The 12,675-nt window shown below is 38.1% G+C and overlaps 1 protein-coding gene across 2 annotated transcripts in view; it reads right to left on the bottom strand.

The window, feature by feature from the left end:
* The window catches only part of ccbe1 (collagen and calcium binding EGF domains 1), a 38,970-nt gene extending 27,154 nt beyond the window's left edge, over positions 1–11,816 (bottom strand). Inside the window, exons 1-2 of one of the 2 annotated variants that reach the window (XM_037753772.1) lie at positions 11,431–11,816; positions 11,258–11,338 (exon numbers count right to left, since the gene is read on the bottom strand). In XM_037753772.1, the coding sequence (XP_037609700.1) occupies positions 11,258–11,338; positions 11,431–11,534 (185 nt within the window). In that variant the 5' untranslated portion in view covers positions 11,535–11,816. The remainder of the gene's footprint in view (positions 1–11,257; positions 11,339–11,430) is intronic. The other variant, XM_037753771.1, reaches the window with a different exon arrangement.
* Positions 11,817–12,675: the final 859 nt, after the last annotated feature.

Here is a 12,675-nt window from a genome sequence, read left to right as displayed (position 1 = left end):
ATATATTTGTTCTGGGTAGAATGTAATAACATGTTGAATACAACTAGAGCAGTCTTGGATATACAGAGAAGCAGAGGCATGGAGGCAGAAAAACCACAGCCTGTGGTTTACATATCACCACATCTCTTAACCATTTTTAAAACCACAGCGTGACCAAAGCGTGACCACACTTCAGTTCTCCATGGAAAGAAACAGATGGGTGAATAAGCAGCAGCCAAAAGAAACAAGAGTGGGATTTTAAGAAACCAAAATATCCGAAAAAAAAAAAATTGTTGATACATGGATTAGAGAAGTAAAAATAGCTGTGAGCTGAAAATGTTAAGTTGAAGGTGAAACAGACAAAACCTCAAAGATCACCAAAGACACCAAATAAATCTTTGAAAAGGTCAGAACATGTAGCAACAGCACTCATTCATAAACACACATAACACAGATACCAATTGCTTCTATGTTTCGACTGTATGTTAGAGCACGTGCTTATGCCATATGAAATTACTCTGATCTAAAATTACAGTATAGGTGAAAAGAGGCCAGATGGATGCGTTGTAGTTATTAGGGGTGGGGGAAAGAAAATCGATTCACCTAGGTATCACAATGTTTTTTTTTTACAATTTTGAAATAGATTGTTTAATGCCAGATAGATATATTTGCTTCATTTGAGTCTATGTGGAGGTAGAAAAAAAGTTACCGCTTTTATTGTTATAGTCTGAGTAACGTGATGTCATATCCGTTCCATATCCGTCAACCAAAACAAAATCCAAAGTGGTAAACGCTACACATACAGTAAAGTATGGACACACTTTGGGTTTTACATATTGTATAAAGAGAGAGAACGGAGCTGACGGACTTGGAGAAGTTAGAGGAAGTATGCAAGTCCGGTTTTCAAAATAAGGTGTTAACAAACGGTACAGTACATACAAAACACATACAGTATACAGAAATAAATCTGATCGGATTATATTCACCAGAAGTATAAAACATTACATGAAAAAAAGGGAATAAATAATGCCTGACAATGACTGATATATTTGACTTCAGGACATGTCAGACTACATACTGTACATGCTGAAAGTCAAACATGTTTACTTTTCCAAAGTAAAAGTCATAATTAATCGTAATATCGAATCACAATAATTTATAATCGCAATACATATCGAATCGGCACCCAAGTATCGCGATAGTATCGAATAGGGAGATTGGTGTATCGTCCCAGCCCTAGTAGTTATATATTTGATTCATGTTAATTTCACATTTAGTCCTCATTTCCATTTACAATAGATATTCAACTGGTGGCTTACATCGACCCCACACTCTGTACATGCCTTTGAAGACATGGAGGCTTTGTCAGAGCGAGAAGATCCATCTCCATTTACAGCGTGTCCTCCACAATACTGGATAACTACAGTATAGTGCTGAAGAATGTGTCCTCTGGGCAACAGGTCAAAATCATCCAAACAACAGTTGTCAAACTATTCTGATAAAACAACTTCAAGATTTAACAGACATTATAAAGTAAGAACTGTCAAAGTCATTGTCTTTCCAGAAAAAGGCATGTTTCATATTAGGGTTTTTTTCCCAAATGGAAACAGATGGTAAAATGCAAAAGAGCCAACTTAAATTACTCTCTGTCAGTAATACTGAAAATGTTTAAACGATAAGTCTGATTAGAAAAATGTGCGGATATCTAATTATTCAAAGAAAGAAAATTACAGAAAGAACGAGAGAAAGAAGGCAAAGAAATGTCTTAGGGGCCATATTTGTTGTCCTGGTGTTTTTAATGGTTAAATGTGAATCCAATAGCAAAGTTATAAACTCCTACTGTATGTACAGTATATTTCTAACACACCACTCTGTGTGAAGTGCAATGCATTACAGAAATAAGAAATGCGAGAGAGGATGTTTGCTGCAGCTTGTGCTCATACATCCGTCACTAAGGAATGCTCCTTAACACTAACATGTCCTCCCCTGCTCTCACTGTGATAACTTGCACTTCACTGCATCTTCCTCAGTGCTTTTAAGGAACAGGATGGGGATTCATCCGTTACCTAATAGGGCATATCACTACTTAAACAGCTTTTAACATCTCATTTAAAATAAAATAATAAAGATATTAAAATGTTTTGTAAAATATCCCCCCCTACGGGAGCAAAAATGAATGACGAATGTAAATCAGACTTGTCTCCACCTCCCACTCACAACACAGTCCAACAGTGAGAACTTCCAGCAGCAGCACACTAATCTATTAATGACAGGACCTGCAGAAATTACTCACGACCAATTGGCTTCTATAACAATATTATTCATAATATGGTGCAAAGTGCGACACCATTAAAGTGACACACAATAATGGCTGGCTCTAAGGCGTATGTGCTATGAATTAGTAACATCAATAATATTTCTATGGGATGGGAAGACAGACTAAAGTGACAGATAATTGATGTCTGAGCACAAGTGATAATCATAAATAAAGTTGATGTACAAAAGCAATACTTTCCCTCCTCTTCTACTAAGACTAGAGATGCACCGATACCGATACCAGTATCGGGTATCGGGTCCGATACTGTGCTCATGTAGTCGTACACGCAAAACGGCTTCGATACAACGGCACCGATACTACTTTACAGCAGCGCGACGTTAACCTCTCGTCACCATCTTTCGGGTCCTCACGCTCCACCGAGACGGGCCAGTGGTGCGCCCGACCCCGCTGGGCCGCGATCTCACCTCAGCCGGCGAGCGTTTTTGGCACAGAGAAGTACTTGTATCGGTACTCGGTATCGGCGAGTACCCAAATGTAAGTACCTGTACTTTTACTCGGTCTGAAAAAAAGTGGTATCGGTGAATCCCTAATTAAGACGGGAACATATACATGTCAAAAGAGTGATGTTCTTAAGACTTGAGTAGTCTTATTTTGCATTGAAAATCACTTTGGGGTTGCTTTACAACATCTTTTACAACAGGAACATAAATTACACCAAGCCCTCAAGCTAATTTCTTTCTCTTTTGATGTATGACAGAGGAGCAAAAAAAATAATTGGCAAGGCCTTTCCTAAGTAATGATGTATTTCAAATGAGGTTTACAAGCCCAGAACTGCACATGCAGGTGCAACTAATCTCACCTGTGCGGGGTATTTACTAAAGTGGGGCATGGACATGAGCACACGGGCACATAATTAATCAAAAGTGAGTAAAAACAAAAAAAACAATGAAGTAATACACAATAATAACCCTGTTGTTACAATCCCCCCTGTGGGCAACAACTAGCACAATAAAGTTCTTTCCTGTCTGTATTGAATCATTGAAAACCAAACTATTGGCTTTAAAGAAGACATGTTGTATAAGCACAAACACTTAACACTGGGTCCTTATGTGCTCCAACTATAGGGCTTTCATACAGCCTGTAAATACACTGAGGTTAATTCAAAGACCACGGGATGATCCATTCATTCTTTTATACTGTTGTCTGACCTACAAATAAAATAAAATGCTGGAAAAAGGACACTGTCCTCCCAAAACATGCGACAGTATCTCAGTGGTTCTCAACCTGGGGGTCGGGACATCCAAGGGGGTCACAAGATAATCTCCGGGGGTCGCCAGATGGTTGTGGAGAAAAAAATTAAATAATATATTAAAAATAAAATGGGTGTCACAAACAACAACCTGATTAATCTTGGGGGGTCGTGACTCAAAAAGGTTGAGAACCACTGCCCATAACTGAACAAGTTGTGTTCATGCCCAAACCTAACTAAACTCTAACCAAGCGGAGTGCAATTACAAGCACATTGTGAACATTTACCCCCACTGAAGAACTGTGAGCAGGAAGACTTTGCATGTGATTGACACAAAAGGCAAAGTTGTCTATGAGTCAACCAAAGAAAAAGAAGTTATGAATAGTATTTCATTATATTTTTCACAGTATTTTAAATCAGACAGATTAGGATCATTAGCTCAATCCAACAGCTGACCTCCTCCTCCGTGCCTTTAAACCCTTTTAACGTTCAGAGCTGTCATTAAAGAGCAACTCCAAATGTTCGTGTCAACTCCTTGAGTCCCCAGTAAAGTCTCTGTAATACAGCAGTCTACTTCAGTTAACAGGCTACATATCCTCTTTCTGAATATTGATAGAAAACAGATGTTGATGTATTTTCTTTGACAGGACGTTATGTATCATACTCAGGGATTCGGTTTATGATGAATTATGGAATATATCAGGCCTGTCTTATGGTTGTCTCTGTACTTTAGCGCATGTATTCAGACAGTTTATAAAAGCAAGAGTTTATTGCCTTTTAATAATAGTTTCTTGTGCAATGGTGTAGATTATACTAGCAACTTTCACCCTTCACTTTTCTCTTATTAGTCGGTATAGAGTGTCAAAATGCTGTGGAACAGTGCCAGGTACTGTAAATCATTCAGGCATTTTTGATTGGCATGATTTTCCGCGATGTTATCTCATTCGGCATCTACTGACGGTTCATTCCGGTAAACTCAAAGAGCTGTTGTGAAACAGCTTGGACTTATTCCATGCTCCTGACTCAGAAAACTTATTTACTTTACCATGTTGCATTTTTGTCTGTTGAAATGCTAAAACTGCAATAGTTTATAATGTTGTCATTCCTGAAAAATAAATTTGCGGTTTGACCCAAATCAGTTTGTAATTCTAGATGTGGTTTTAATAAATCACAAATATGCCTGCTTTGTCACTTAGCATCTGTGTTGGTGGAAACCATGAGAACCTTGTTAACAACAGAACGACAGCTACGGAAAAGTGTGTTAATGCTTTGTTGTTTTTTGCTTTAGTGCTATCTTCCAAAATCTTTTGACATGAACTGTACTGCTCTGTACAAACAAGAAGACAAGACTTGACAAGCATACTTATCAAGTCTACTAACTGGTTCTCTGACGCATATCCAGTAGCACACAAGGTGGTTGATAATTGGGTTTGTAAGTAATAAAACAGGCATCTATAGAGAATATCTGAGACTGAGAGTAGTCATTTTAAAATTGCCTAATATTTTCCATCTCCCTCATGTGCAATCATCAGTTTTCCGGCGGAGGGTTTTCAGTCTTTAATCTGGAATAATCACTGTGCTTAATGACTAATTATACTGTAGCAGATATTCAAACATGATGGAAAATATATATATTTAAAAAGGACTCCAACCTATTAAATAAGTACGTTACAATATTGGATGTGTGCCAATGGCTCAGTTGACATTCAATTAGTAACATTATAACACGAGGGTTTTCCTGAGTTACATGTTTTTCCACCAAGAAATTCTCCTGAAAGATGCTACTCGTATGTTGTCCGTAAGTCTAGACTCATTGTACTTTTCAGTGCAGAACATTTATAGCTGTAGTAGAAATGTAGTAGACCAAAAGGACAAAACATAAATAACTGGGGCCTGCTGAACTCCTTAAGCCGTGCCACAATTTTATCCTTCATGGAGCTACAATCACTGGAGGGATGACAATATGGCAACGGTGAACTCCCGAGTGTATTTCTCTTGTTGAAAGCTATTTGAATTGGGAGAAGGAATAAAAGTCCAGCTGAGAGGATTATTCCAAGGCGCAGAATACATTTAAATTTGATGTGGAAACCAGATTTGAAAACTAAGGAAACAAGAGAGACTTGAAGCTTTGTAGCCAAGTTGAATAATCCAACCGACTTGATCATTTCTCTGGAACTGAGCAGTATGAGTTTGAATCACTGTCTGGAAATCATAATATAAATCAATTACTCAGTTTTCCAGTCAAAGAAAATCAATCTTATTACACACTTTGGGGCAACAATGGGGAACAAGAAAATGAAAAACACAACAAATAAATAAACCAAATTCCAATGCAATTCATTGGAATGAATTGATGAGGACATTTGGGGAATACAAACAATGCTGCCAAGTGCATGATGAGATGCATCATGACTATAAGTCTCATGGGGGGGCTGAAGAAATGTTTCTTTACTGCGTAAACCAGAGTTTCCCCTGAATTCCTGAGCAGAGGAGGACGGGAGCAGAGGAGCGTGGAGGGGGGGGAACACAACTAAATGCTTAGTACCACCAGAATTATTTGGAAAAATAACAAAGCAACAATTACAAATGCCCCACATCAATTATGTATAACTGTTGCAGCTGTAGAGTGGAAAGACTCACTCTCACTGTGTTCTGCTTCTTTTCCAGAGAAGCATTTCCTTTACAAGGTAGGTAAGGCCGACAGCGTATACACAATAAATCAAGCCAATGTAATCACTGTTTCATGTACCCTCTTGTCACCTAAGAGAAGTTATAAACAAAGATTATTAATGTGCCTCGATCCTATGATGGTTAACACATTGGATCTGGCTCTCATCTTGGATTTTTTCATAGATGTCATATGATACTTAATCTCAGCAGCTGAAAAACATGTCTGAGTAAACTGCTCTAAATGTACTGTTTGATTGAACAGCATAAAAACAATCAATCTTTAGTACATAACCTTTTCATAAATATTAGGGCTGTCAAAGTTAACGCGATAATAAAGCGCTAACGCAAATTTGTTTTAATGCCTCTAATTTCTTTAACGCATTAACACAACTTTTTAGCTTGTAGCGGGCTCAGTTTTAGAGCTAGAGTGACGATACTGGTATCATATGAAACTAGAAAAACCTATTGAATCCATTGGTACCAGACGGATCACACTAGCTTGTCGCGATGGAGGCTGAATAACGCTACAAATTTACGCCAAATTTTGGCAAGGAAAAGCTGGCATGGCCATTTTCAAAGGGGGCCCTTGACCTCTGACCTCTAGATATGTGAATGAAAATGGGTTCTATGGGTACCTACGAGTCTCTCCTTTACAGACATGCCCACTTAATTTAATCACATGCAGTTTGGGGCAAGTCATAGTCAAGTCAGCACACTGACACACTGACACACTGACAGCTGTTGTTGCCTGAAGGGCTTGAGTTTGCCATGCATATTTTCCCACACCCATGTTGATAAGAGTATTAAATACTTGAAAAATCTCCCTTTAAGGTGCATTTTGAACAGATAAAAAAATTAATTTGCGATTAATCGCGATTAACTATGGAACATCATGAGATGAATTGCGATTTAATATTATAATTGATTGACAGCCCTAATAAATATCTGTTCTGCCGCTCCCTACTGCCAGATAAAGTGATTCAGCTTAAAGTAATTCATGATTCCTAACAGCCGCTGTCAGGTATATTTTCCCCCAGGGGGTCTGTCTCACAAAGCAGGATTATGAAGTTAGCTGGATAACTGCTGACTAACACCTGGAAGCCTCTCAAATCTGCAACATGGACTCAAATAAAAACCTCTTCTTGGTTATACTCGGCGCATTTGTCCAGCTAAGTCAGTAATCGTACTTTGCGTGACACAATCTCACAAAATTATCTGGACACAGAAGATGGGTTTAGGTTTTCAGCGGCAACAACGGTGGTTTGGAAAAATGATGATGACGAAACCAACACAAGAAAAGCAACAAAAACATTAAACCTAACAAAGATAAGCCGTGCTATGGTCAATACTATGGGAGGTTGCTACACTGAAAAATGCAACAGCAGTGACCGCCGCTTAACACTAAAGATGTTGCCAAATTGGATCAAACAGCACACACCTTATCATTTCAATCAAACCCTTCTTTGGCTGTTAGTAAAGCAGTTATGTCGCAATCACAGGCAGTCGTGATTTAAATACAACTTCTGGAACAAAAACCCTCTCACATCTTATTGTGAGCCAAGCATATTTAGCCCCACAGCCTGTAAAACTGCTATTTTGAAGCCTGAAAAATGCTGAATCCTTAGACAGAACCCACATAAAACAAGCCAGAAAGACGGTGAGAGAAGAATGTGCCTGCACTGTCAGTGAGACAGATTCAGTCCGAGTCAGCTGAGGCCCTGGTACTTCTCTTGTACTGCGACATATGCTCTCTCTGGTCCACTGATGCTGTTTCACAATATGATAAATGCCCCACGGATGAGTGTTGAACTGTGCACAGTGGAATGCCATAGCCGAAGGGGGCCTGTTTCAAAATTCCTTAATGCGTTCCTCTCTTCTCCCACTTGACCAGAAGACTTGAATTTCAATGCCTCTAAAATTTTTTGGGAAATACTCTTATTTGCTTTCTTGCCGAGAGTTAGTCACATTAGTCTGTTAAATATGAAGCCAGCAGCTGATTGTCTTAGCTCAGCATAAAGACTGGAAACAGCTGGCCTGGCTCAGTCCAAGAGTCACAAAACTCACCTCAAAAGCTCATTAATTGACATGCTGCATTTAAGTAATATATACAAGAAGTAGGGCTGACCCGAATGCTTTGAAGCTTCAACCGTTGCCATGGTAACCAACCTCCAAATTGCATAAAATGTAGAAAAATTGCTGTTGTCACTACCGCATTGCATTGTGGGATAATTATGCTGCCATAGTGTCCAGCGTTGCATACTGTAATATTTCACCTGAAATAGTATTCAATTCGTATACTATTGGTTTCATACTGAGGTTTTGGACATATTAAAATATCTCACATACTGTTTGAGCGTACTAAATAGCATGTTAGTATGGAATTTCGGACCCAACCTAAGTCATGTACAGTATTTAATTTGCTTTTGCAAACTGGTAAAAACTGGACTGTCAAATGCGCAAAATTACCAAATAAGACAAAAAATGTTCCAAAACTAAATCCAGGGTGATGATCGCATTAATTAAACTATTACTAAAAGCTAACTCCCGACCCCTTATATTCACCCCATGAAGTAACTGCTCATGTGCATTTTAAGTTTTAGTCGTACACAAATTGACGCCCATCTAACGACTGCAGTTCTACAAAATGTTGTCCAAAAACAAAAGTAAAATGTGTGTCCCACGGCCTATTGGGGCCATCAAACTGCTATAGCACACCTGTGTGTACAAGCAACAACTTTTACATAAAAGAAACTATTTATAACAGTAACTAAATGTTCCGAGATGTGCAGATCCATTGATACTCTACAGAGCGCCTAATAAATGCCATAAGTCTATATTTTCCTTTGGCAACGGAGTCTTGCCAACTTAATCATGCTTGGTTCCCTTTGAACTACATCTCAGTCATGCCAAGGCGCAATTGCGCTGGTATATGACTGTATTTTGAAAAAAATGCAGTACACAAAGTCAACATTCGTCTTATCAAGTTCAGGTCATTAATCTGAATCTTTGGCACAACAATTAAACTTGTCCACTAACCATAACAGGGCTGATGGTCAGTCATCAGCTCACACCGTGCAGGCGAACTGAAATGCATCCAGGACACGTTATCTGGGCTCTTAGCTGAAACACTTTTTCTTCTTTAAATAAACATTGTGGGAAACAACTGTGGCCGCAGCCAATAACCATAAACCAACATAATTATGTTAAGAATGTGTTTGAGATTTGAAGATCAAACAGGATGTCACTGTGCGCTTGAACCACGGCCAGCAGTTTGTCAAGTGATGCAGAGATGAAACCTCACAAAGTCTACATTTGGAGAGACTTCTCAGAGGAGATATTCAACAATCTGGCATTTCTTAAGTTCCTCGATACACTTTCCCAGAAAAGGACATACAGAAATAGATTTGCTGTGAATCAAGATGATTGACAAAATGTTTGAAATTAGTTCCCTAAATAAGTCGCATGATTTTGTTTCCAAAGAAACAGTACACCCATCTCATCAGCCTGAATCACAATAAAGAGCATTACATTCCCGCAAAGTGGTGTTTGACCATTTATCATCTGTGCATTATATAATAAATATATCTTAAAGGAGCACGGTAAGAAGTGTGAGGATGTCTAGTGTCATTTCTTTAATAAAATTATTCAACTTTCAGCTTGTATCCATCACAAAGACAACAGACGTTTGTCAAACTTTGTTGCTGTCTATTCTATACCAAAATGAATGAATTGGCCTCAAGGGAGAAACACAGTGGATGTTTTAATTGTATTTTGACTGAACTACCTCTCTAAAGTCAGTAGTTACAAGTTTTTTCATTATGCCTGTGAGATGGCCCCTTGAAATGAAGACAGATTAGGTTCTAACAACTTAATCCGCAGCCTCTGACAGGAGTTTTGCTGCGAGGAGACGCTGTGTCCTCGGTGTCTGTGAACCGTCATAATTAAAGCCAGTGTCAGAGCATAATAGACCAGTCTGGAGGCTTGCTGATATTTAGATTGCAATGATCCCTTAAGTTCACAAAGAATGATGAAGAGGCAAATCCACCCATGGCTCCCCAGAAATCCCTTCATTCCATTAGATACATTATTATATAACAACTTTAAAAAAGAGTCATGGAGTTTTGCAATATCTGTAATGATCACAACTGCAGCCTTTTTAGGGAAGCAGAACTCATATAAGAGAGTAGATTCATTGAAAATAATAACTAAATCACATGCATGGTAAAAAAGAACACTTTTTAGAGCCTATTCATTTTTGTTTTAAAGCTCAAGTGACAAGATTTTGTGATTTTCACTTATCTTTCCATGCTCCATGAGGCAAAACTGTACCAAGTGTTGCACAAAGTAGCCTACAAATGAGTTTCCATTTCAACCATATTTAAACAACCTTATTGCTCTGAATAATAAATGACAAGTCTAATTTTACATCACTTTACATGGGTACACAAAACACACTGGACTGCAGCTTGATCATTTCACACTATTATACAATATATTGTGCAATATATCCTTGATGCAATATACACCTCAAGTGCAACTACCTTTGTTTACATTTTATTTATTACATCTATACCCTACCTATTTTACAAGTTGCAATTACCTCTGTTTACATTACATCTATTTTTATATTTTATACTTCTAGTGTAACAGTTCTGTTTATATTTATTTATTACATCTACTTTACCTGTTTTTATTTGTCTTATTATAACTGTGTGTGTGTTTTACCTGTTATATGTTGTATCTGTCTTGTTTAGTCTTGTTGAGTATTTGTTTTGTTTTTTGTTATTTATACAATATATATTTTACAAACCTGGTCTTAACATGAACAGAAAATACCATAGTTGCTCTGTTAATAAAAATAAAAATTCTTTAATTGATCATTTTTTTGTGTGTTGACTAGTTTTAAAAGTGCTGAAATAAATACAGCACATTTTATTGTTACTGTTTTATTTAGCTGCAACTACTGATTATTTTCATTATCCATGAATCTGCTGGTATTCTATTAATGTAATCCTTGTCAGAAGGACAAAAAACTCCAATTTTAACATCATCCATTCATCCTGCATGAGTAATAAGTGTACCTGTAACACGTTGTAACTTCTCCAGTGGACTTCACACAGGGGTATGTTGTTGTAGAGATGTTATTCTCAGAGCACTCTTCACTGCGAAAAGAAAAAAGTTTAGCATTTTCTGCACACAAGGAGTCCTTTTGGTGTTATTTTTGGTTTTAGTTACATGTCCTCCTCTAATTTACCCGTCCGTTGCATCCTCTTCTTGGTAGGACCACAGCAAACCTCCGGAGAAGTACATGCAGGAGACGGCGAGCAGAAGAGGACTCCTGTGCTGTTTTAGTATCATCTCAGTGAAGTCCACCTGGGTGCTGCTGACAGTATAATCCACACTAGTACTGATTACTACCTCCTCCTTCACTGCTACAACTTCAGGGAGTGAAGTGGTGCAGCACAACGACGCAGACCCTCCCACTCCCACTCACTCACTTTTTTCTCCCCCGGTGAAACTTTTAAAAAGTTGACAGGAACAGAGAGCACTAACATCTACCCATCATTCCACCACACACTAGCACCTGCGCACGCACGCACACATACACACGCGACGCTGCTGTGCGTCATGACGTCTGCGTCTTTGCTACCACCGCGTGGCTGTTCCGGAAATAACTGCTCAATAATAATAAGTCAATTAATTAATTAATTCAATAATTACATAAATGCAAAATCTGCTCCATCATAATAGTTCATGATCAATTAGAAAAAAAATAATGTATTTATATTCATATATAATATTAGTTTCTGTGTTTCAGTTAAATGGAAATCTGACACTGAAGTGGGTGTCCATAAAACCAACAAATTAGATAGATAGATAGATAGATAGATAGATAGATAGACAGATAGATAGATAGATGGATAGATGGATAGATAGATAGTAACTTTATTGATCCCGAGGGAAATTCAAGTTTCCAGCATCACAGTTCCATAGTGCAAAACATGTTATTAAAAAGGTAGTAAAAAAAGTTAGTAGTGCAAAGTACTAAGTACAAAAAAATATACCAGATATAAAAATACAAGGAGATGAAGAAAACTGTTAAAACTGAATATAGTGCAGGGTAACAGCTGTGATACAGGACTATTAAAAAAGTGAATATAGTGCAGAAGAGACTGTTAAAAATGAGTATAGTGCAGGGTAACTCCAGTAGCTTGGTCTATGAAGTGTGCATTATTATCTGTCCTGCAGACCATCCTCCTTTGTCCTTTGACCTCCACCTCGTTCCTGTCGATCTGGACTGGTCGTGGGGGTGGTCTAGACTTCCTGAAGTCTATGACCATCTCTTTGGTTTTTGTGGTGTTGAGCTGCAGGTGGTTGGAGTGACACCAGGCGACGAAGTCCCCCACCAGGCTCCTGTACTCCTCCTCCTGTTCACCATCATAAAACCAACACATTAAAATGCATTATAAATATGAGCGCAAATACATCTCAAGTAATT

This window comes from Sebastes umbrosus, chromosome 19 (genome assembly GCF_015220745.1).
Source record: "Sebastes umbrosus isolate fSebUmb1 chromosome 19, fSebUmb1.pri, whole genome shotgun sequence".
Classification (NCBI taxonomy): domain Eukaryota; kingdom Metazoa; phylum Chordata; class Actinopteri; order Perciformes; family Sebastidae; genus Sebastes; species Sebastes umbrosus.
The sequence above is the reverse complement of the archived record's forward strand: the minus strand, read 5'-3'. Positions and strand labels throughout refer to the sequence as shown.